The sequence below is a fragment of the Bos grunniens genome, chromosome 15 (genome assembly GCF_055505025.1).
Source record: "Bos grunniens cultivar Pamir isolate PY7600 chromosome 15, Bosgru_T2T1.0, whole genome shotgun sequence".
Classification (NCBI taxonomy): Eukaryota; Metazoa; Chordata; class Mammalia; order Artiodactyla; family Bovidae; genus Bos; species Bos grunniens.
The window spans coordinates 62,850,584-62,877,624 of record NC_141179.1 but is presented as its reverse complement, the minus strand read 5'-3'; the positions used below and the strand labels follow the sequence as shown (position 1 = coordinate 62,877,624).

The 27,041-nt window shown below is 37.7% G+C and overlaps 1 protein-coding gene across 3 annotated transcripts in view; it reads right to left on the bottom strand.

Moving 5' to 3' along the window:
* The window catches only part of ELP4 (elongator acetyltransferase complex subunit 4), a 254,785-nt gene that overhangs the window by 208,775 nt on the left and 18,969 nt on the right, over positions 1–27,041 (bottom strand). For all 3 annotated transcript variants that reach the window (XM_086340944.1, XM_086340945.1, XM_086340943.1), the window contains exon 3: positions 10,637–10,758. In XM_086340944.1, coding sequence (XP_086197070.1) covers positions 10,637–10,758 — 122 coding nt within the window. The remainder of the gene's footprint in view (positions 1–10,636; positions 10,759–27,041) is intronic.

Genomic DNA, 27,041 nt, shown 5'->3' with positions numbered 1-27,041 from the left:
TTCTAGGCTCCCACTCCGTTCTAACTGTGGCTGATGTTAGACAGTGCATAATGTATGTACTAGATAACTCAAAAAGTTAATGCAACAAGTCTTTGCTCTAGGTACTAGATATCACTTCCTGAACCTATATTACCTCTCTGGCATGTTATCACTAGAAACATTCAAATTAAGTTTTAAAACTGACTTTAGTATATTATGAAACAGCATTTTGAATTTACTTCTGAAATTCTACTTTCTTTAATTCCATAAGTATTAACACATACCATCATATTGTTAAACATTATGAAAAGAATATAACAGAAATTTTAGCATTTTCAAGTTCTTAAGAAATGTTTGGGTGTGCAAGTATGTTTATAATTTTTTATTTCATATAAAAAATCAGCCTATACACAGATAAATGTTTAAATATTTTAACATAAAAATGTAATTTTATGATATTAGAAAGCATTCCATAGGAAGTTTTCATAGAGAATACCCATCATTATATTTGAGATGATCAAGAAGATTCTTTCTTTTAGATAAAAAAGTTAACTGCAAAATACTTACTGTATCTGTTTTTAAAAGCTTTAACAACATCATGTATATTGTTCTATAGGATTTTCTAAAGGGTGTAATTTTTCAGCGTTACATCTTACTGCTGACTTCCTGAAGCTTTGACTACAATAGGCATGAATATGTTTTCAAAGGATGATGGATAAATTGCTGGGTGGTTATATAACATATCTTAGGCAGCTGATGGGGCTTTTTATCCTTTACTTGTCTTTTAGTTATACACAGTTTTAAGTTAATTATGGTCTATAAGACTGTCTTTTCCCTTTTCTTATACCAGCAATATTTGCCTTGGTTATAGGTTCTAGAAATCCCCAATCATACATCACAAAATTAAAACTAAACAATTATAGCATCCTCCCCCTCCATGTTGTATCTCTAAACATTGTTAATGCCTTGGGTCTCTACATTCATTTTTGGGCTGTTTGATGCAACAGAGTTTTCAGTATAACTCTGAGTTGGGCACGCTGAAATCCCAACTGAATGTGATATAGAAAATACATAATATCTATACCTTACAGGTGCGAAAGTATTACTTATCTATATTGGTATTTAATATTTCACTTTAAATTACAGAAGTATTTTATTTTTCTCAAAGATATTAAAACTTTGTGTACTAGTATTATGAAGAATATACATAAATTTTTATTTATGTATTTTTATGTATTTTATTTATTTATTTATATACATACATTTGGAGAAGGCAATGGCACCCAACTCCAGTACTCTTGCCTGGAAAATCCTATGGACAGAGGAGCCCGATAGGCTGCAGTCCATGGGGTGGGTTGCTAGGAGTCAGACATGACTGAGCTACTTCACTTTCACTTTTCACTTTCATGCACTGGAGAAGGAAATGGCAACCCACTCTAGTGTTCTTGCCTGGAGAATCCCAGGGACGGGGGAGCCTGGTGGGCTGCCGTCTCTGGGGTCGCACAGAGTTGGACACGACTGAAGAGACTTAGCAGCAGCAGCATACATTTTTATTAACTATAATTTTATCATCCAGTCTATTTTAAATGTATGAACACTAATTGGACCACATTAAACATATGTATGTTAAAAACAACACTTTCTGTAATTTCTTACAAAAAACTGAGAATGACATTCTTTTAAGTCAAATACTGTTTTACTATAATCTGTTAAACATGTAAGAAACAGAAGATGACAAGTTTGAAAATTTAAAAAACATGACTTTGTTAACTGGCTGAATTCTTCTATATTCTTATTAGCCAGTAGACTTGCATGGGATTCAAATAATTCTCCCTGATCACAGTGATCAACCTCAGGGAATTTTGCATCTTCGGCCACATTAGAAATTGTTTTGGATTATACTCAAGAATGTTTAACATATGGCTAACAGGAACAGACCAACCCACAAATCTAATGATGAAGGGTGAAAAAATATGCTAGTGCTATGTGTGAGAAATGTGGGAGGAGGGACAGAGTTTAGGTGGCTATTTTGTGTTTTGGCAAATTTGATATTCCTGTGCAACCTTATAACTTCAGGGACTTAGACCCTGACAAAGTACAAAACAAGGACCCTTTATATAATCCAGGGATATCAACTATAATATGTAAAGAGCTCATACAGAGCAATGAGGGAAAAAAAAGAGGAAAAAAATCGATTATAAAAAAAGAAAGAAATGCACAAGACTAATGACCATGGGGAAAATACTCTGCTTCACTGTAAACAAAGAAACATGCAACAAAGTAATATTTCCCCATCAAATGAACAATTTTTTAAATTATAAAAAAAGAGAAGAAACATTACTGATGAGTGAAGATTCTATTAACTCAAAAACTAGACACACCTTCAGAGTAGAGCTTCATGAAATACAAGAACATAATCAAAAGTAAAACAGTTTAAAAATGAATCACTAAATAATTTCTTAATATACGGGAATGCTATGTGTGCATGTTATTTAGCATTTACAGCCTTTAACAAATTTGATTACTCATCTATACAAGTGATTTTAGTTAAAAGCAAATAATGGCATTAAAATCAGAGAAGATAAATTTTTCCTGAGGATTAGACACTCAACTTTATGATTAATTCGCTATTTAACTTCATTGAATACATTATTGATAAATATTAAATTGTCATGTAAAGCAAACGCTATTTACACAAAAACAACTCGTTCTAGGCTACTTATAAATAGAAGAATGAAACAAACTTTGAAAATGCAGTGTCAAGTCTGCAGTGTTACGTTAAGTAAATCTAATGTCTAATACCATTAGATTTTTGTGGAGTATTTATATTATCTTTGATAATATATTCTAAGTGCATGAGATAAAGTAAAATAGATCTGATGACATTAGAACACTTTCTTCATTTAAAAACACCTACGGTAGAAAAATTAATCTGGATCCGGTAAGATGACTTGTTTCAATTCCTTTTTTAACTGTCAAAAACTGGGAGTCTTTAAACCTGGGGTATATGAAGACTTTGAAAGAGATATCTGATCATGAGAATTTTAAGGGATCAATTCCTAGATTTTAAACTTAAACAAATACTCTAGTGAAAAAATGACCTCACAGAGAATGTGCCAATGATAGATGTACAAGTTCCCCTTTCCCTATTCTCCTTTCTCACTTAATAAGTGAGAGGTTTACTTCTCGTTGCCACAGAGCACGTGGGGCATCTCCACAGCACCAAACAAAAAGACAATTTAAAATATTTATTTGGTACAGAAAATGTGAAGGTTCTAATGACTGGAGAAACAACCCTTTCTTCATTTGTTTTCAGCAAAATTTTATGTGGACCTAATAAATTAGACAAAGAACTTAATATATGTTGATGAACATCGTGTGATTTCTTTTTTGTGTATTACTCAGAAAAAGTAAAAGGATAATTTGAGGGACAGGGTGGCTCAGTGGTAAAGAATCCACCTGCGATGTAGAAGACGTGGGTTTGATCCCTGAGATAGGAAGATTCCTTGGAGAAGGAAATGGTGACCCACTCTAGTATTCTTCCTGGAAAATCCCATGGACAGAGAGAGGAGCATGGCAAGCTTCAGTTCACAGGGATCACAAAGAATTGGGACACAACGACCAAATAACAATACAATAACATAACTTTCTCTATTCTTCACTTAACTATGAACTGCTCACATCTGCCAAAATGAAAAATATGAATAGAGTTGATGCTGAATTCTGTCCATGAAATTCATGTACTGATACGTCTTAACGAAGCAACTTAGTACAAACATTTTTATGTCTATTGACATATTGCATGCAATTTTAATTGTAATGGTGATTGAAACAAGAAGAAATGTGTTTACAACTTAGATTCTTTTGAGACAAGAAGATTAAAATAAATTTAAAGTTTTGTTATAGAAAAACTATCAAGGTTATTAATAAATATGCTGAATATAAAACATATAAGATTCTGACAAAACTCTATGAGGAATGAGTGAAAAAATATGAATTCAAGGAAAAAATGATTGATGTAAAGTTTCCAGTTGTTAAAAAAGTGTTTGCTTATGTATATACTTCTAATATTAGTACTGATAACAAATTGCTATTATTTAGATTCAGTTGAATACATGTATAAGACTGATATAAAAGTCTTTAAGTAAAAAGGCAGTACTCACAATAACATCCATTGCAACTAAATAATATCATAAATAAATTCTTTTCATACCTTATTATAAAAGAAGATACATAGCTTTAAAAAATATTTTTAGAAATATGAGTGCAAAAATTGGGAAGAGATCAGTGTACTATCTGGAAAACTGGCCAAGATATAAGATAAGAAGGTGATAATCATTCAAAGTAGGTTAATAAATGTGAAATGCCTTCTTTGGTTTTAAATGTAATCTTTATATTTTCAGTAAAATTGTATTAGAGTTCTCCAGAGAAACACTACAAATAGGATGTGTGTGTGTGTATGTAGACACCCATATATACATGAATATATGCATACATATATATCTCTCTAATAAAATTTATTATAAGGAACTGGCTCATATGATGACGGAGACTGACAAGTCCCCAAATATGCAGAGCAAGCTGGAGATACAGGAAAGCTGATGGTGTAATTTCTGTCAAAATCTGAAGGCTTCTGAACCAGGAGAACCAATGGTGTAATTCTAATCCAAAGGATAGCAGACTCAGGAAAAGCTAATATTTCAGATTGAACCTGACGGCAAGTAAAAGTCGATGTTCAACTTCAAAGGTAGTCCAGGGAAGAATTCTTTCTGACACAGAGGAAAGTTAGTGGTTTTATTCTACTTAGGCCTTCAACTGACTGGATGAGGCCCACCCACATTAGGTAGGGCAAATTGCTTTACTCAGTCTACCAATTTAACTGTTAATCTCATCCAAAAATATTTTCACAGAAAACACTCAGAATAATATCTGATCAAATATCTGGGTACCCTGTGGCATGGTCAAGTTGACATATAGAATTAAAGATCACAAGGCCTCCCCTTGCTTACTTGGCACCCATACGTATCTCCTTAAATGATAACTGGCTCCAGATAAAGACAATAAGGAGGTTATTCTTAGCTCTGTCTCCTAAGACTTTCTTATCTTGGGTCCATCCTACCTGCACTATGGCCTGGATACTTCACATGCAGTAAGCTACGGAAATTTTAGGGTTTACTTTGCTTATTTTGCATAACTCAGCAATCACTGTCTTTTACTATGTGATGCTCAAAGGTATGTAATATGTCTCTTATTAAGTGATGTTTCATAATATTTTGTCCTGTTTTTTAGCTGTTTTAGGCATGATGACAAGTCTGGTCCTTATTAATCTATTTTGGTCACAAGGGCAACATTATTAAGAGTCTATGTTTTTTGACTTCAGCTTTGTATTTTTTTCTAGTACATCATAAACTCTATGAAAAAAATTTGCAGAATCTAACTACTTGCATGTAAGACTAGATATCTTAAGAAACTTTGATGAAATTATTTTATAATTTCAAAATTCTTCACATACTCCAAAGAAGGATATGTAAAGTACATGGAAATCTTTTAATACTAAATTGTACAAACCTTAAAGAGATGGGAATACCAGACCACCTGACTTGCCTCTTCAGAAATCTGTATGCAGGTCAAGAAGGAACAGTTAGAACTGGACATGGAACAACAGACTGGTTTCGAATAGGAAAAGGAGTATGTCAAGGCTGTATACTGTCACCCTGCTTATTTAACTTCTATGCAGAGAACATCATGAGAAATGCTGGACTGGATGAAGCACAAGCTGGAATCAAGATTGCCGGGACAAATATTAATAACCTCAGATATGCAGATGACACCACCCTTATGGCAGAAAGCAAAGAACTAAAGAGCCTCTTGATGAAAGTGAAAGAGGAGAGTGAAAAAATTGGCTTAAAACTCAACATTCAGAAAACGAAGATCATGGCACCTGGTCCCATCACTTCATGGCAAATAGATGGGGAAACAGTGGAAACAGTGACAGACTTAATTTTTTTGGGCTCCAAAATCACTGGTGATTGTAGCCATGAAATTAAAAGACACTTACTCCTTGGAAGAAAAGTTATGACCAACCTAGATAGCATATTAAAAAGAAGAGACATTACTTTGCCAACAAAGGTTCGTCTAGTCAAAGCTATGGTTTTTCCAGTAGTCATGTATGGATGTGGGAATGGAGTATAAAGAAAGTTGAGCGCCAAAGAATTGATGCTTTTGAACTGTGGTGTTGGAGAAGACTCTTCAGAGTCCCTTGGACTGCAAGGAGATTCAACCAGTCCATTCTCAAGGAAATCAGTCCTGAATCACTGGAAGGACTGATGTTGAAGCTTAAACTCCAATACTTTGGCCACCTGATGCGAAGAACGGACTTACTGGAAAAGACCCTGATGCTGGGAAAGACTGGAGGTGGGAGAAGGGGACAACAGAGGATGAGATGGTTGGATGGCATCACTGACTCAATGGACATGAGTTTGGGTAAACTCAGGAGTTGCTGATGGACAGGGAGGCCTGGCATGCTACAGTCCATGGGGTCACAAAGAGTGAGACACAAATGAGTGACTGAACTGAACTGTACAAATCAAGATACATAATAAAGGTGTCACAGATTAGCTTTCAAATAAAACAAGGTAGTTCTCTAAGGCAAAATGTAGAAGTATGCTGCTAAGTCGCTTCAGTCGTGTCGGACTCTCTGTGACCTCATAGACGGCAGCCCACCAGGCTTCCCCGTCCCTGGGATTCTCCAGGCAAGAACACTGGAGTGGGTTGCCATTTCCTTCTCCAATGCATGAAAGTGAAAAGTGAAAGTGAAGTCGCTCAGTCGTGTCCGACTCTAGCGCCCCCCGTGGACTACAGCCTACCAGGCTCCTCTGTCCATGGGATTTTCTAGGCAAAAGTACTGGAGTGGGGTGCCAAAGTATAGTATAGGCTTTAACATCAGTTGCACAGGTTGGAAGAGGGAAGAAGTAAAAAAAAAAAATCAAACATTTTAAAAACCACATAGAAATAGGCCTTCCTGCCCATGGCTTGGCAAAAATTTCCAATATAGCTATAAATCCTATATATCAGCTGTGTCTGATACAAAATCTTAGGCTCAGTATATTGTGGAATGGGCTGTGAAGAACCCATAAAAGCTTCTTTACAAGTGATTTTGGCCTTTACTCCATTGCTTGTCACAAGCAGACTACTGTTAGGAAACTGACCAAAATGATAAAGGTCAAAGGGAAAAGGAACAAAAGAAGAAACAAAAACAGAAAATAAGAAAGAAAATATTACAAAGGGTTAATAAGTAGAAATAAGAATGAAGGAAAACAGGCTCTTCAGCTAGAAGGGAATCATCTGGAAAATTATACAAAGGTTTTATCTTTGGTGGTGAGTTGCCCAGTCGTGTCCGACTCTTTGTAACCCCAAGGACTGTAGCCTGCCAGGCATCTCTGTCCACGGGGATTCTCCAGGAAACAACACTGGAGTGGGTTGCCATGCCTTTCTCCATTTCTCTTGGATTTATTTTAATGTGATAAACAAAGTCTGACCCATATGAAAGAACCATGCTAGTTTTGACCTCAGTATTATAATAATTTTTATGTTTGAGAGTAGAAATTTGTTGGTGTCTCTTGACACTTATTATAAATTAGTACTTGTCATGCTACAGATTTCTAATAAATGACTTATTCATTTGCCATTTTGCAAACTATACAGTGAAATTAAAACACCCTCTGAGGAAAAAAAAATGACTTTAGATTATAAATTCTAATCGAAGGATGGCTTAAACTGAGATCCTGTTCTTTACCAAGAAATTAATAATTCTAAAAGTCATGACTGTTTCATTCTTTTACAAGTGGTTGACCAGATTTCCCAGCACCACTTGTTAAAGAGATTGTCTTTAATCCATTGTATATTCTTGCCTCCTTTGTCAAAGATAAGGTGTCCATATGTGCGTGGATTTATCTCTGGGCTTTCTATTTTGTTCCATTGATCTATATTTCTGTCTTTGGGCCAGTACCATACTGTCTTGATAACTGTGGCTTTGTAGTAGAGCCTGAAGTCAGGTAGGTTGATTCCTCCAGTTCCATTCTTCTTTCTCAAGATCGCTTTGGCTATTCGAGGTTTTTTGTATTTCCATACAAATTGTGAAATTATTTGTTCTAGCTCTGTGAAGAATACTGTTGGTAGCTTGATAGGGATTGCGTTGAATCTATAAATTGCTTTGGGTAGTATACTCATTTTCACTATATTGATTCTTCCAATCCATGAACATGGTATATTTCTCCATCTATTAGTGTCCTCTTTGATTTCTTTCACCAGTGTTTTATAGTTTTCTATATATAGGTCTTTAGTTTCTTTAGGTAGATATATTCCTAAGTATTTTATTCTTTCTGTTGCAATGGTGAATGGAATTGTTTCTTTAATTTCTCTTTCTGTTTTCTCATTATTAGTGTATAGGAATGCAAGGGATTTCTGTGTGTTGATTTTGTATCCTGCAACTTTACTATAGTCATTGATTAGCTCTAGTAATTTTCTGGTGGAGTCTTTAGGGTTTTCTATATAGAGGATCATGTCATCTACAAATAGTGAGAGTTTTACTTCTTCTTTTCCAATTTGGATTCCTTTTATTTCTTTTTCTGCTCTGATTGCTGTGGCCAAAACTTCCAAAACTATGTTGAATAGTAATGGTGAAAGTGGGCACCCTTGTCTTGTTCCTGACTTTAGAGGAATTCTAACACCATACACAAAAATAAACTCAAAATGGATTAAAGATCTAAATGTAAGACCAGAAACTATAAAACTCCTAGAGGAGAACATAGGCAAAACACTCTCTGACATACATCACAGCAGGATCCTCTATGACCCACCTCCCAGAATATTGGAAATAAAAGCAAAAATAAACAAATGGGACCTAATTAAACTTAAAAGCTTCTGCACATCAAAGGAAACTATTAGCAAGGTGAAAAGACAGCCTTCAGAATGAGAGAAAATAATAGCAAATGAAGCAACTGACAAACAACTAATCTCAAAAATATACAAGCAACTCCTACAGCTCAACTCCAGAAAAATAAATGACCCAATCAAAAAATGGGCCAAAGAACTAAATAGACATTTATCCAAAGAAAACATACAGATGGCTAACAAACACATGAAAAGATGCTCAACATCACTCATTATCAGAGAAATGCAAATCAAAACCACTATGAGGTACCATTTCACACCAGTCAGAATGGCTGCGATCCAAAAGTCTACAAATAATAAATGCTGGAGAGGGTGTGGAGAAAAGGGAACCCTCTTACACTGTTGGTGGGAATGCAAACTAGTACAGCCACTATGGAGAACAGTGTGGAGATTCCTTAAAAAACTGGAAATAGAACTGCCTTATGATCCAGCAATCCCACTGCTGGGCATACACACTGAGGAAACCAGAAGGGAAAGAGACACGTGTACCCCAGTGTTCATCGCAGCACTGTTTATAATAGCCAGGACATGGAAGCAACCTAGATGTCCATCAGCAGATGAATGGACAAGAAAGCTGTGGTACATATACACAATGGAGTATTACTCAGCCATTAAAAAGAATACATTTGAATCAGTTCTAATGAGGTGGATGAAACTGGAGCCTACTATACAGAGTGAAGTAAGCCAGAAGGAAAAACACCAATACAGTATACTAACGCATATTTAAGGAATTTAGAAAGATAGTAACAATAACCCTGTGTACGAGACAGCAAAAGAGACACTGATGTATAGAACAGTCTTATGGACTCTGTGGGAGAGGGAGAGGGTGGGAAGATTTGGGAGAATGGCATTGAAACATGTAAAATATCACGTATGAAACGCGATGCCAGTCCAGGTTCGATGCACGATACTGGATGCTTGGGGCTGGTGCACTGGGACGACCCAGAGGGATGGTGTGGGGTGGGAGGAGGGAGGAGGGTTCAGGATGGGGAGCACGTGTATACATGTGGCGGATTCATTTTGATATTTGGCAGAACTAATACAATTATGTAGAGTTTAAAAATAAAATTAAATTAAAAAAATAAAAATAAAAGTCATGACTGCCTTCTCTGAGGTGAAAAGTATGCTTTGACTTAAAAAGATATAGTACTGGGTTGGCCAAAAAGTTCCTTAAGATCTTGGAAAAATCCAAAGAAATTTTTGGCCAACTCAATATTTTAATCACATATTTTAGAATTATTGCTTATTTCTTGGAAGAAAATAATTTCTGGCATTCTCAAAACAAAATAATTTTAATAAATGAGTACTTCCAATATCTGTATCATCTTCCAACTTATACCTTTGGAATACTGGTTAACATAAAATCTGACAACATTTTGCAGTTGTTTTTCTTTACCTAGCTAGTTTATTAAGTTCTCATACCATCATTTAACAATAATTTTGTTTACTCTCAGTTTTAAATAGCTTATTAAAATTTTCTCACTCTGATACAAAGGTTAAAAAATTGTTCGACTCTAAAAATTAGAACATATGTTCAAATAAATCTGATACATTTTTTTAAGAGAAAAAAAGACACGTGAGGTCCCATTAATATATTTAAATACAGTTTGCACATACACAAATATATATCTTGCTTATATATACATAAGCAATATTTTTTTCATAAAACATTCAAACTATAATATTGAATTAATATATTCTATACCTGTAAAATGTCAGCAGGGTCTTCTTTTGCAGATGCAACCAACAAAGCATGGCCACTGACAATTCCTTCTGCCAGGAAATACTTGAAGAGCAAAGGAGAATAAATGTTGTATTTATCCTCTTCTGTAAGAAAAAAAAATTATAGTCAGAATTCTACCATATATTAAGCATACTCAAATGCTTTTATTTTTTTCCTTTTTAAAACAAGTATATGAGGTGGAACAATAACTATGTCTTCCAAAGAAGATATACGAATGGTCAACAAGATCGTGAAAAGATTTTCAATGGTACTAAACATCAAAATAATGCAACCTGAAACACTGAAAAACCACCACATTCCTGCTAAACCAGCTGAAATAAAAATACAATGCCAAGTATGGAAAAAATGTGGAGCAAATAAAACATTCCCACATTGATAGAGGCAGTGTAAAATGGTAAAATTTGGAAAACAGATTGGCAGTTTCTTATAAAGTTAAACATAAGAATCAGCAACTCCATTCCTGCTTATTATCCATAAGAGATGACAAGACATGTTCACACATAGATGTACACATAATGTTTATGATAGTTTTTCCGTAAGAATCAAAAACTGGGAATGGCATAAGTGTCCATCAACCAGTGAATGGAAAAACAGATGGTACGTCCACAAATGAGGTAAGACTCAACAACAAAAGAAATGGACTGTTGATAGATGGGCAACAAAATGAATCTCAGAAACATTAAGTGAAAAAAGTCAGATGTAAAAAGTATATATGATATGACTGCCTTAATCTGATAGTCTTCAGTTCAGTTCAGTCGCTCAGTCGTGTCCAACTCTTTGTGACCCCATGAATCGCAGCACACCAGGCCTCCCTGTCCATCACCAACTCCCGGAGTTCACTCGGACTAACGTCCATCCAGTCGGTGATGCCATCCAGCCATCTCATCCTCTGTTGTCCCCTTCTCCTCCTGCCCCCAATCCCTCCCAGCATCAGAGTCTTTTCCAATGACTCAACTCTTCACATGAGGTGGCCAAAGTACTGGAGTTTCAGCTTTAGCATCATTCCTTCCAAAGAAATCCCAGGGCTGATCGCCTTCGGAATGGACTGGTTGGATCTCCTTGCAGTCCAAGGGACTCTCAAGAGTCTTTTCCAACACCACAGTTCAAAAGCATCAATTCTTCGGCACTCAGCTTTCTTCACAGTCCAACTCTCACATTCATACATGACCACAGGAAAAACCATAGCCTTGACTAGACGGACCTGGCAAAGTAATGTCTCTGCTTTTCAATATGCTATCTAGGTTGGTCATAACTTTCTGGAGAAAGCAAAACTAAATTCTAGTGCTAGAAAGATGTTAGGTGTTTGGGGACCAGGAAATATTTGGGTCTGAGAAAATTTAGGGGGGATGTTGGAAATGGTTTATACCGTGATTGTTGTGGTGGTTACGTGAGTAAATATATTTGTAAAAAAATCACTAAAATACACATTTAAAATGGGTCTTTTATCATATTAATATGTAAATTATAATTCAGGAAAGGCAGTTTATTAAAACAGTCTCCTGTGGCATACCTAAAATACCATGTGGCAATTTGTCTATAAACCTTCTTGGTACAGAATACTAAAGTAAATCCACGATCAAAAATGTAGTCGATTTAGGGACTTCCCTGGTGGTACAGTGGCTAAGAATCTTCTTGCCCATGCAGGGGACACAGGTTTGATCCCTGGTCCAGGAAGATAGCACATGCTGCAGAGCAACTAAGCCTGTGCGTCACAATTATGAGTAGAGCAAAGTGATTCAGTTATACATGTATATATTCTTTTTCATATTCTTTTCCATCATGGTTTATCACAGGATATTGAATATACTTCCCTGTGCTGTACAGTAGGATGGTTACAATTATTATTGAATTTTTTATCCCACTTTTTCCACTTAATCTCACATGAATTAGTCTTCTAACTATGATGCTTAAGAGGCATAATCTAGTAAATTTATGTCTCATAATTTACAATATTTAGTCATCTCCCCAATATGGACTTTTACATCACTTTCAGGCTTCTGTTACTATTAAATACAGAAGCACTGAAGTGCTTTAAATCCTGTATGTCCAAGATAGAACTCAGAAACTCATTGATTTGTTCCATCAAATGTGGTCTTCTTTCAGTTTTTCAGAATAGCAGAATTTATTCTTAATACCTCTCCTCCCTCTCACCAATACACCCTTCTCTCCATGCCTAAAATTCTGTTTTATTTTCAAACTATTTTTAGAATTCACTTTGCTCTATGCCAATGTCTCTCCTCTAGGTTTGCTACCAACAGCTCTTGCTGCTGCTGCTGCCGCTGCTGCTATGTCGCTTCAGTCATGTCCGACTCTGTGCGACCCCACGGACGGCAGCCCACCAGGCTCCCCTGTCCTTGAGATTCTCCAGTCAAGAACACTGGCGTGGGTTGCCATTTCCTTCTCCAATGCATGAAAGTGAAAAGTGAAACTGAAGTCGCTCAGTCATGTCCGACTCCTAGCAACCCCATGGACTGCAGCCTACCAGGCTCCTCTGTGCATGGGATTTTCCAGGCAAGAGTACTGGAGTGGGCTGCCATCACCTTCTCCGACAGCTCTTGCTAGACGGCTGCAATTTCCTCTTACTTCTTTGTATCCACTCTAATCTTCCTTCAATTTAGCAGTGACCTTTTCAAAATATTCAATACAAACTTGATTATGTCACTTCCCTACTTAAAATCTTTTAGTGGTTTCTCATTGCTCCTGGGAGAAAGAACGAAATCCTTTAGTGTGGCCTATAGTCTCTGCATGGTTGTAGCCAAGGAGGAGAGCTTAACATGCAAAAATAAAAATACTTGTTAAAAGTGGTGTAACAAAATATATGATTATTGTTTTTCCTTTAGAAGGTACATAATGGTCACTGAATAACTATTCAGTAAAGAAAAAAGTAAACCTAAATTATTTAACTGTGTTGTGCAGTGCTTAGTCGCTCAGTCATGTCCAACTCTTTCAGATCCTATGGACTATAGCCTGCCAGGGTCCCCTGTCCATGGGGATTCTCCAGGCAAGAACACTGGAGTGGGTTGCTATGCCCTCCTCCAAGGTATCTTCCCAACTAAGGGATCGAACCCATGTCTCCCACATTGCAGGTGGATTCTTTTACCATCCAAGACACGATTATTTAACTAGAAAAATAGAAATAATTATTTATAAAATTGAGGACACATAATACCCAGGTGGCACTAGTGGTAAAGAACCCACGTGCCAATGCAAAAGATATAAGAGATGTGGGCTTGATCCCTGGGTTGGGAAGATCCCTGGAGAAGGGCATGGCAATTGACTCCAGTATTCTTGCCTGGAGAATCCCATGGACAGAGGAGCCTGGCAGGCTACAGTCCATAGGGTCACAAAGATTTGGACACAACTGAAGTGATTTAGCATGCAATACTCAGAAGGGCAATAAAATATATGCATTAGTACTGCAAAGAGCTGGACTCAACTGACGCAACTGAGCATGCACGAACATACTGCGTAAACTATGGATATTCGCTTGTAGACTATAAAAAATATTGAATAATTTATCATCAGTGAAGACGTAAAACAACTAAATTAAATGGCAAAGTTCCCACTCTTTTACCTACTTCTTAAATGACTAAGGGTTTTGACTTTTTAAAAAAATCTACATACAATCGCTACTGATCTAATCTATATTCATATCTTAAATTACTATCTCTAGTAGTCATACTGCATCTGAACTCAGGACTTTAGTATAAATGAACTTCACCTCATTGGCTAGCTAATTCCCTTAAATCCTCCCAAATTCAGATTAGATAACCTCATTTTTGGAGAAGCTATCCTCAAGCCTAGCTGACATGATCAGAGTGCCCTTGGGCATAGTGTTAACTGCTACACATAGCATTTAATACATATTATTGAAATTTCCCCACTAAGCTAAAAATTCCTCATGACAGAGAACACATCTTACTGTTACATCACTAGTACTGCGCATATTCTTGTTCAGTCGCTAAGTTGTGTCTAACTCTTTCAAGATTCCATGGATGTAAACAAGCAGGCCCCTCTGTCCATGGGATTCTCCAGGCAAGAACACTGCAGTGGGTTGCCATTTCCTCCTCCAGGGAATCTTCCTGACCCAAGGATTGAACTTATGTCTCCTGCATTGGCAGGTGAATTCTTTACTGAGCCACCAGGCAGGCCCACTGGGTACATAGTACACAGCAAATACTTATAATTATTAAGGGGAAAACAAAAATTTACCTTGTCTTGTAAACTCAGATCTACTGTACTTTGGCAGAAAACATATCTTATCGTAGACACACACACACAAACACTATCAGATCAGATCAGATCAGATCAGTCGCTCAGTCATGTCCGACTCTCCGCGACTCCATGAATCGCAGCATGCCAGGCCTCCCTGTCCATCACCAACTCCCGGAGTTCACTCAGACTCACGTCCATCAAGTCAGTGATGCCATCCAGCCATCTCATCCTCTGTCGTCCCCTTCTCCTCCTGCCCTCAATCCCTCCCAGCATCAGAGTCCTTTCCAATGAGTCAACTCTTCACATGAGGTGGCCAAAGTACTGGAGTTTCAGCTTTAGCATCATTCCTTCCAAAGAAATCCCAGGGCTGATCTCCTTCAGAATGGACTGGTTGGATCTCCTTGCAGTCCAAGGGACTCTCAAAAGTCTTCTCCAACACCACAGTTCAAAAGCATCAATTCTTCGGCGCTCAGCCTTCTTCACAGTCCAACTCTCACATCCATACATGACCTCAGGAAAAACCATAGCCTTGACTATATGGACCTTTGTTGGCAAAGTAATGTCTCTGCTTTTGAATATGCTATCTAGGTTGGTCACAAACACTATAATAGTTATCAATCCTACTCTTGGGGCAGCAAAAACTAATGGGGTAAGATCACCCATTTAGGGATTAGCAAAAAAAGTCAAAAAAATATTTAAGCTGTTGAAGCTGAAAACTACCAATACCGTGAAAAAATTTTGAGGTTGTACAATAAGCATTTTGTTAATCTATTTAATAAATACTCATAACACTGGGCAGACAAATATGATAACGATGTGACAGAACTGCCAAAAAGCAAATGTAGTTTTGGCCTATATTAATAGTCCAATTCCTAGTTTGAGAGAGATGACTGTTCGGTTATATTCTATGGTATTTGACCAGACTGATAATAATATACTTCATTTGAGGACTTACATAGACTAAAGCATCTTCCAAATGGGTGACCAGGAGGGTGAAGGGACTGGAATGCATGAGAAATGAGTATTTTCCTTAAAGAGAAAGAGACCCAAGGGATGCAAGTGAGTTGGCTTCAAATATTTCATGGGCTGTCATATGGCAATGGAATTACACTTGCTCATTAATGAATCAAGGCAAATTAGAAGTGGTCAAATAGGAGGTGGCAAGAGTGAATGTCGACATTCTAGGAATCAGTGAACTAAGATGGACTGGAATGGGTGAATTTAACTCAAATGACCATTATATCTACTACTGTGGGCAGGAATCCCTTAGAAGAAATGGAGTAGCCATCATAGTCAACAAACAGTCCGAAATGCAGTACTTGGATGCAATCTCAAAAACGACAGAATGATCTCTGTTCGTTTCCAAGGTAAACCATTCAATATCATGGTAATCCAAGCCTATGCCCCAACCAGTAACACTGAAGAAGCTGAAGTTGAACGGTTCTATGAAGACCTACAAGACCTTTAGAACTAATACCCCAAACGGATGTGCTTTTCATTAGAGGGGACTAGAATGCAAAAGTTGGAATTCAAGAAACACCTGGAGTTACAGGAAAATTTGGCCTTGGAGTACAGAATGAAGCAGGCAAAGGCTAATAGACTTTTGCCAAGAGAATGCATTGGTCATAGGAAACACCCTCTTCCGAGAACATAAGACTCTACACATGGACATCACCAGATGGTCAACACGGAAATCAGATTGATTATATTCTTTGCAGCCAAAAATGGAGAAGCTCTATACAGTCAGCAAAAACAAGACCAGGAGCTGACTGTGGCTCAGATCATGAATTCTTTATTGTCAAATTCAGACTTAAATTGAAGAAAGTGGGGAAAACCACTAGATCATTCAGGTATGACCTAAATGAAACCCCTTATGATTATACAGTGGAAGTGAGAAATAGATTTAAGGGACTAGATCTGATAGATAGAGTACCTGATGAACTATGGACAGAGGTTTGTGACACTGTACAGGAGACAGGGATCAAGACCATCCCCAAGAAAAAGAAATGCAAAAAAGCAAAATGGTTGTATTAGGAGGCCTTACAAATAGCTGTGAAAAGAAAAGAAGTAAAAAGTAAAGGAGAAAAGTAAAGATATACCCATTTGAATGCAGAGTTCCAAAAAATAGCAAGGAGAGATAAGAAACCTTTCCTCAGCGATCAATGCAAAGAAACAGAGGAAAACAACAGAATGGGAAAGACTAGAGATCTCTTCAAGTAAATTAGAGATACCAAGGGAACATTTCTTGCAAAGATGGGATGGATACAGGGCAGAAATGGTACAGACCTAACAGAAGCAGAAGATATTAAGAAGAGGTGGCAAAAATACACAGAAGAACTGTACAAAAAAGACCTTCACGACCCAGATAATCACAATGGTGTGATCACTCACCTAGACCCAGACATCCTGGAATGTGAAGTCAAGTGGGCCTTAGAAAGCATCACTATGAACAAAGCTAGTGGAGATGACGGAATTCCAGTTGAGCCTTTTCAAATCCTAAAAGATGATGCTGTAAAAGTGCTGCACTCAAATGTCAGCAAATTTGGAAAACTCAGCAGTGGCCTCAGGACTGGAAAAGGTCAGTTTTCATTCCAACCCCAAAGAAAGGCAATGCCAAACAATGCTCAAACTACTGCACAATTGCACTCATCTCACATTCTAGTAAAGTAATGCTCAAAATTCTATAAGCCAAGCTTCAGCAATACGTGAACTGTGAACTTTCAGATGTTCAAGCTGGATTTAGAAAAGGCAGAAGAACCAGCGATCAAATTGCCAACATCTGCTGGGTTATCGAAAAAGCAAGAAAGTTCCTGAAAAACATCTATTTCTGCTTTAGTGACTATGCCAAAGCCTTTGATTGTGTGGATCACAATAAACTGTGGAAAATTCTGAAAGGGATGGGAATACCAGACCACCTGACCTGCCTCTTGAGAAACCTGTATGCAGGTCAGGAAGCAACCATTAGAAATGGACATGGAACAACAGAATGGTTCCAAATAGGAAAGGAGTACGTCAAGGCTGTTATACTGTTACCCTGCTTATTTAACTTATATGCAGAGTACATCATAAGAAATGCTGGGCTGGAAGAAGCACAAGCTGGAATCAAGATTTTCAGGAGAAATATCAATAATCTCAGATATGCAGATGACACCACCCTTATGGCAGAAAGTGAAAAAGAACTAAAGAGCATCTTGATGAAAGTGAAAGAGGAGAGTGAAAAAACTGGCTTAAAGCTCAACATTCAGAAAACGAAGATCATGGCATCTGGTCCCATCACTTTCTGGCAAATAGATGGGGAAACAGTGGAAACAGTGGCTGACTTTAGTTTTTTAGGCTCCAAATTACTGTAGATGGTGATTGCAGCCATGAAATTAAAAGGCGCTTACTCCTTGGGAGGAAAGTTATGACCAACCTAGACAGCATATTGAAAAGCAGAGACATTACTTTGTCAACAAAGGTGCATCTAGTCAAAGCTATGGTTTTTCCAGTAGTCATGTAAGGATGTGAGAGTTGGACTATGAAGAAAGCTGAGGGCCAAAGAATTGATGATTTTGAACTGTGGTGTTGGAGAAGACTCTTGAGAATCCCTTGGACTGCAAGGAGATCCAACCAGTCCACACTAAAGCAGATCAGTCCTGGATATTTATTGGAAGGACTGATATTGCAGCTTATACTCCAGTACTTTGGCCACCCGATGCGAAGAGTTAACTCACTGGAAAAGACTCTGATGCTGGGAAAGATTGAGGGCAGGAGGAGAAGGGGATGACAGAGGATGAGATGGTTGGATGGCATCATCGACTCAATGGACGTGAGTTTGGGTAAACTCCGGGAGTTGGTGATGGACAGGGAGGCCTGGTGTGCTGTGGTTCATGGGGTTGCGAAGAGTTCGACATGACTGAGTGACTGAACTGACTGATTAATGCCCCCAAGGGGTAGAATGCAGCCTAATGACAGAAACAACTGGAACGTCAATCCTACCTTAATATCAAAGTTCAAATTAGCTGGCCCTATGGTTCCACTGACACTGGTCTCAAAGTCACCAATGATTTGCTAACTGTTTAATTTCTGAGACACTTTAAAATTTTTATCCTTTTTGTCTACTGAGGCTATTGCTATAGACAATTTTCTTTTTGGAACTACCCTCTCCCTTTCTCATTTTTTAAGAAACACCTTGCTCCCACTTTTCCTGTTTCCTTAGCCATTTTCTATATATGTAAGCAGCTTATACAGAGCTCTCAATTCTTATGTACACAAATATGAAACAATTTTGTTTAGTCACTGCTTTCAACTATGCTATGTCAAAACTTCCTTTTTGTATCTCTTAATGATATCCAGAGTGTGTTCCATGACCTTCTCATCAGTTTCAGTCATTAATATCTGCTGCTGCTGCTGCACTTCAGTTGTGTCTGACTCTGTGCGACCCCACAGACGGCAGCCCACCAGGCTCCGCCTGGGATTCTCCAGGCAAGAACACTGGAGTGGGTTGCCATTTCCTTCTCCAATGCACGAAAGTCAAAAGTGAAAGTGAAGTCACTCAGTAGTGTCCGACTCTTAGCAACCCCATGGACTGCAGCCCACCAGGCTCCTCTGTCCATAGGATTTTCCAGGCAAGAGTACTGGAGTGGGTTGCCATTGCCTTCTCCAATTAAAATCTAAGTTTAAAACGTTAACGTTCAAAGCAAAGTTTTCCCCCTCCTTCAGTGCAGACTAAAACTTGTAGCTTGAAGGTCTCAGCTGGGCAGAGGGGATCTACAATAAAGGAAAAGTTCTAAAATACTTCTTTCTGTACATTCTGCCTCCAAATCCTCATTCTATTGCTGCGAGAAGAAGGCAAAAGGCAAGTGGCAGAGATCAATTCACACAACTGTCTGTCTAGTTTAGGAAGAAGAGTTGTCCCTATTCTCATTTGGATCTACTCTTTTCAAGTCAGTTGCTTGAAGCCTAGGAGTTATGGTGGTTTCCATGCAGGTGGTAAGCATGGTTTTTGCGGGTAGTGCTCTGCTTCATTCTGGCCTCATCTGTCCCTAGAAAACTCTTCAAAGAGGTAGAATCTCGTGTTGGGAAGGCTGGTCAGTACAGCCAACATTACATTAAAAATAGCAAATAAGTGACCTATTGTACTGTGCTGTGCTGAGTTGCTCAGATGTATCAGACTCTGTGACCCACATTAACTATATGTTATACACGGTGCAACACACAGCTCATGCATTAGTTCACTTAACCCTTATGATAGCCTTATAAATATTATTAATTTCTATCTTAAAGGTAAAGAGAATGTAAATAGCTTGCGAATGGTGATACTGCTAGGAAACAGCAGAGCCACTGTTGAATCTAGGAAGTCTGATTCCAGAAACTATGCTGTTAACTTCTTACTCTCTTTCCTGGGCTTATTTTCCTTTATTTCTCTCTTAAATACTGATGTGTTTAGGCTTTTGATTTTGATCTGCTTTTCTTTTATTCTAGTTCTTCTGAGGCTTTTTTGGAGTCTCAGGCCACTCTAAGAAACCGATGTAAATTTTCTATGCTGCTCTAAAAATATACACAGTCATACACAAATTTGCTGGTAGTTGGCTTGAATTGAGACAACCTAAAATTCTATCTCTGGATCCATAAGGGTATATAATCTTGAGCATTCTAGTGCATGCCTATGATTTCAACTAAAACATACACTGAATAAAACATTAGTTAAATAACGTTGAAAGTGAAAGCGAAGGCGCTCAGTCGTGTCTTACTCTTTGCGACACCATGGACTGTAGCCTACCAGGCTCCTTCATCCCTGGGATTTTCCAGGCAAGAGTACTGGAGTGGGTTGCCATTTCCTTCTCCAGGGGATCTTCCCAACCCAGGGATCGAACCCAGGTCTCCCACATCGTAGGCAGATGCTTTACTATGTGAGCCAACGAGGAAGTCAATAATGTTTAGGAATCCCAAATATTTTTCTCTAGCCTAAATTTAATACCCAAATACCCAACTGTCTACTAGGTAGACCTACTTGGAACATAAAATTCACTGTGATTAAACTGAATTCATTACTTTACCTCAGTATTTGCTCATTCCTCCTTTTCTGACTATATCTAATGGTATTAACACCAAACTTTCTCTGCCAAAAATTTTGGAATCATCCTACCTACTCTCTCCCTCACATCTCCCACACATTTATATAACACAGAAGCAGACATCAACATTCTTTTGAGGGTCCTATTAAAAGAAGAAAAATAGGGAAATGATAATTCATATCACACAGTAAGTAAAACTAGTTTAACATTTAGACTCATATACGTAATGAAATGCAGAAATAGAAGAGTTAGTTTCTGTTGTTAACCATCAAAATATGACAGTAAATTTATGATTAAAGTCTTAAAAGCATAGTGACAAACCTCAACTTATCTTTAGATTAGGGCAATGAGTATTTTTATCACTTCAAGTTTTTTACTTTATTCCTGCAGTGCATCCTTCATAATCTATCTTAATTACTCAAAATACTCCATGATTTACATTTCTAACCATGATAAATTATTTTCAGTCAGCCTATCATATCATTCATTTATTCATGCATTCGTCCATTCACCGTGCCTGTATATAGTCCCCTTGATTACAGTGCTTACCATCAGTCTCCTGAATAAAATACATGATCAGGTTTTCTCAATAAAGTAAAAGTCTCATGAGAAAGTAAATAAAGAAGTATTTATACAGGAGTATTTATATAAGAGGAATACTACTCATTGGGAATGAGAAGAAGGAAAGCAACAGTTAAGGATGACTTTCTGGAAGAAACACTTAAGTGGAGTTTTCTTTCACTAAAAGATGATTAAGAGTTAGGAAAAAAGAGGCAGCAAGAAAGAACTTAAGCAAAGGCCTGAAGAGAGGTGAGAGAATGGCACTTTGATGGAATTAAAAGCTTAGGGAAATAAATACAAAGCTTGAGGAAGGAGGTGAGAAGACGAGAAGAGAAAAGGCTAAAGTGAATCAGAAGAGGCAGATTACATATAAAGGTCTCTGGACTTTAAAGATCCACAGAGAACGGCTCAGAGGTTAAAGCATCTGCCTCCAATGCGGGAGACCTGGGTTTGATCCCTGGGTCAGGAAGATCCCCTGGAGAAGGAAATGGTAAACCACTCCAGTATTCTTGCCTGGAGAATCCCATGGATGGAGAAGCCTGGTAGGCTATAGTCCACGGAGTCGCAAAGAGTCGGACACGACTGAGCGACTTCACCTTCCCCTTCCCCTTCACCACAGAGAACACAAAAAGGTCCTAAGCAAGGATCATGATCAGATTTTCATATCAGAAAGTTCACTCAGGCTATAGTATAAAAATGGACTGCACAAGAGAACACTTGGGACAACCTATGAAGCTGCTATAATAACCATCTCAGTGAGAGGTATTGATTATGGTTTGAATCAGAGCCGTGGCAGAAGAATGGAGAGACATAGACAGAGTTTATAAACACAAACAAAAAGGCTGAAAACTTTCAATGTTTAATAATTAATGGGTATGTAGAATGCAAGAGAGAAGTTCATCACTCAGGCCTCTGGCATGTGTCACTTGGTAGGTTGAGTAATAATCCACGGATGGATGAGAGGAAGAGAAATAGATGTGGAATGGAGTAGAATTGGAAGATAAGGGAAGACTGTGAGTTTAGCTCTAGACACATTGATTTTGAAGTGCATGCAAGATATTCCAGAGAATATCTTGAATAGGAAGTTGGATATGATCTCTGCATTTCTAAATGTATCCTACATCTCTATGGATCCTAGAAAAAGCAGGAGAATTCCAGAAAAACATCTACTTATGCTTCATTGACTACACTAAAGCCTTTGACTGTGTGGATCACAACAAACTGTGGAAAAGTCTTAAAGAGATGGAAATATCAGACCACCTGACCTGCCTCCTAAGAAATCTGTATGCAGGTCAAGAAGCAACAGTTAGAACTGGACATAGAACAATGGACTGGTTCCAAAGTGGGAAAGGAGTACATCAAGGCCGTATACTGTCACCCTGCTTATTTAACTAATATGCAGGACATATGATGCAAAATGCTGGGCTGGATGAAGCACAAGCTGGAATCAAGATTGCTGGAAGGAGTATCAATACCCTCACATATGCAGATGACACCACCCTTATGGCAGAAAGAGAGAGGAACTGAACAGCCTCTTGAAGAAGGTGAAAGAGGAGAGTAAAAAAGCTGGCTTAAACTCTACGTTCAAAAAACGAAGATCATGGCATGCAGTCCTATCATTTCATGGAAAATAGATGGGGAAGCAATGGAAACAGTGACAGACTTTATTTTCTTGGGCTTCAAAATCACTGTGAATGGTGACTGCAGCCATGAAATTAAAAGATGCTTGCTCCTTGGAAGAAAAGCTATGACCAACCTAGACAGCACATTAAAAAGCAGAGACATTACTTTGCCAACAAAGATCCGTCTTAGTCAAAGCTATGGTTTTTCCAATAGTCATATATGGATGTGAGAGTGGGACCATAAAGAAGGCTGAGTGCCAAAGAACTGATGCTCTTGAACTGTGGTATTAGAAAAGACTCTTGAGAGTTCTTTGGATTGCAAGGAGCTCAAACCAGTCAATCCCTAGGGAAATCAGTCTTGAATATTCATTGGAAAGACTGAAGCTGAAGCTAAAGCTCCAATACCTGATGCGAAGAACTGACTCATTTGAAAACACCCTGATGCTGGGAAAGACTGAAGGTGGGAGGAGAAGGGGATGACAGAGGATGAGATTGTTGGATGGTATCACTGACTCAATGGATATGAGTCTGAGCAAACTCTGGGAGATTGTGAAGGACAGAGAAGCCTGGCGTGTTGCAGTCCATGGGGTCACATAGAGTTGGACATGACTGAACAACTGAACATGTGTAGCTATGCCTGGATATTATGGATTACTTTTATTCGATGAGGTTTTTCATGGTCATCCTAGTTGTGCCAGGGACTAACCTTCAGGGAAGAGCATGTAGCACTAAAAGAGGGAATATCATGTCTGTATTTTGAGTAGAGCAAAGGGAGTCTGAAAAACATGAAGAGAGGGATAGAAGGAAAACCAAAACAGAATATTTTAATAGAATCCAGAGAAAGTTAGTACTTCAAGGAAAGAGTGATTAACCACATCAACTGTTGCAGAGATCAAGGAGGAAGAGGGCTGAGAAGGTAGCAGGATATAAGATCAACATACAGAAATGTGTTGCATTTCTTTATGCTAACAAAGAAATATCAGAAACAGAAAATTAAAAAAAAAAAGCCCTTTTAAAATCACGTAAAAAACAGACAAAAACAAAACAAACTTAGGAATAAACCTGACCAAGGAGGTGAAAGATCTATATGATGAGAACTATAAAATACTGATAAAGGAAACAGGATAATTCAAATAAATGGGAACATCACCCATGCTCTTGAATTGGAATTATTAATATTGTTAAATTGGTCATATTATCCAAAGCAGTCTATAGATTTAATGCAATCTTTATCAAATTACCCATGACATTTTCCACAGAAAGAGAATAAATAATTCTCTAATATATATGGAACCATAAAAGACCCTGAATTTCCAAAGGAATCCTGAGAAAAAAGAACAAAGCTGGAGGCATAACCCTCTCAGACTTCAGACAACACTACAGAGCTAAAGTAATCAAAACCATGTGACACTGGCACAAAAACAGATATGTGGGTCAATGGAATGGAACAGAGAGCCCAGAAATAATCCCGCATGCCTACAGTCAATTAATCTTCAGCAAAGAAGGCAAGAATATATTGCATAATGGAGAAAACACTGTCACTTCAGCAAGTGGTGTTAAGAAGGCTGGGTGGCTGCATGTAAGTCAATGAAGTTAAAATGCACTGTACAGATGCCTCACATTGTACACAAAAATAAGTTCAAAATGGTGTAAAGATTTTAGTATAAGACATGACCCCCCAAAACTCCTAGAAGAGAACATAAGAAAAACGTTCCCTGACATAAATCACAGCAATGTTTTCTTGGGTCTCCCAAAGCAGTAGAAATAAAAGCAAAAATAAACAAATGGGACCTAATTAAACTTAAAAGCTTTTGCACAGCAAAGGAAACCATAAACAAAATGAAAAGACAACCTATGAAATGGGAGAAAATATTTGCGAACAATGTGCCTGACAAGGGCTTAATTTCCAAAATATACAAAGAGCTCATACAACTCAACAACAAAAAACCAAACCACTCTATTGAAAAATGGGCAGAAGACCTAAATCGATATTTCTCTAAAGACATACAGATGGTCAAAAGCCACATGAAAAGACGCTCAACTTTGCTAAACATTAGAAAAATGTGGATCAAAAATACAGTAACATAATACTGCACACTGGTCAGAATGGTCATCATTAAAAACCCTATAAATTATAAATGCAGGAGAGGGTGTGGAGAAAGGGGACCCTCCTACGCTACTGGTGGGAATATAAGTTGGTACAGCCACTATGGAAAACAGTATGGAGTTTCCTTAAAACACTAAAAGTAGAGTTGCCATATAACGCAGCAATCCCACTCCTGGACATATGTTTTAGAGAAAATTCTCAATTTGAAAAGATACATGTGCCCCAAAGTTGACAGCAGCACTATTTACAATAGCCAAGACACTGAAGCAACCTAAGTGTCCATCAACAGGTGAATGGATAAAGAAGATGTGGTTCATATACACAATGGAATACTACTCAGCCACAACAAAAACTGAGACAGTGCCATTTGCAAGAGGGATGGACCTAGTCAGAAAGAGAAAGCTAAATATACGATTAGTCCACTTATATGTGAAATCTAAAATACGACACAAGTGAACTTATTAACAAAGTAGAAACAGACTCACAGACACAGAAACACAGTTGTCAAAGGAGAGAGGGGGGCAGGAATATATTAAGAGTTTGGGATTAGCAGATACAAATTACTATATATAAAACAGATAACAACAAGGTCCTAGTGAATAGCACAGGGAACTATATTCAATAGCTTGTAATAACCTTAATGGAAAATATATATATATATATATATATATATATATATATATATATGAACTCCTGTGCTGAACACCAGAAATGAACATAATATTGTAAATCAACTATACTTCAATTAAAAAGTTAAAAAAAAAGAAGGAATAGGACTAAGAGGTATCCTCTGGGTTTAGCTGTGAGAAAGTCTTCAGCGTCTCTCGCTAAGGCAGTTTTAGTGAAGTGGGAGAGCCTAAAATAGACTGAGCAATGACTGAAGTATTACTAAAACACACAAGAAGTGTTACAGACTATTCAACAGGCTTGGCTATAAAAGGGAAGAGAAAAAGCAGTAATTAGAGAGTCAGGGTTAAGGGGGAAGAACTTCCTTTGAAAAACAAGTGCACATAGAAAAGAACTTAAAGGCAGTAGTGATGAGAAATGAAAATTTATATTGCCAGGTACTTTGAAAGGTAGTAGGAGAAAAGATCTAAAGTGCAGGTGCAAGGATGATTCTCTAACAGGAGAAGATACATCTCATCTTTCTATTTGTGAATAGAGCTAAGTTTTGAGGATTGATGGTGGGAAGTTGTTTATGATGAGACAGACTCTTACTTCTGCATGAAATAAGTCATTCCAGGAAAAGAAGAGAAAAGTGGTACTATCTGATGTTTGAGGACAGAAGAGTTTTAAAAGAGCACTGAGGTTAACGTGAATGAAAAGGAGGTGATTAGCATACACAAAAAGCTGCTGGCCAGTGCTCAATGCCTTCTTGAGGTTGAAGATCATGATCATCTCTAATAAATGACAGAAATAACTAGGAAGTCAGTACATGACAACAATAAGATGGTACAGAAGAAGAATAACTAAAGATTGATAACTCACTCCAGAAAGAATTTTTAAGATGAGTTATCAGGTTTTAGCATAAAATGATTTAATGTCAGAAAAACTTGATTGTGCATCTCAGCTACTAGGTGCATGACCTTGGATAAGTTACTTGGCTTCCTTCAAAATTTCATCTTCTATAACATAAAGACACCACCCTTATGGCAGAAAGTGAAAAGGAACTAAAAAGCCTCTTGATGAAAGTGAAAGTGGAGAGTGAAAAAGTTGGCTTAAAGCTCAACATTCAGAAAACTAAGATCATGGCATCTGGTCCCATCACTTCATGGGAAATAGATGGGCAAACAGTGGAAACAGTC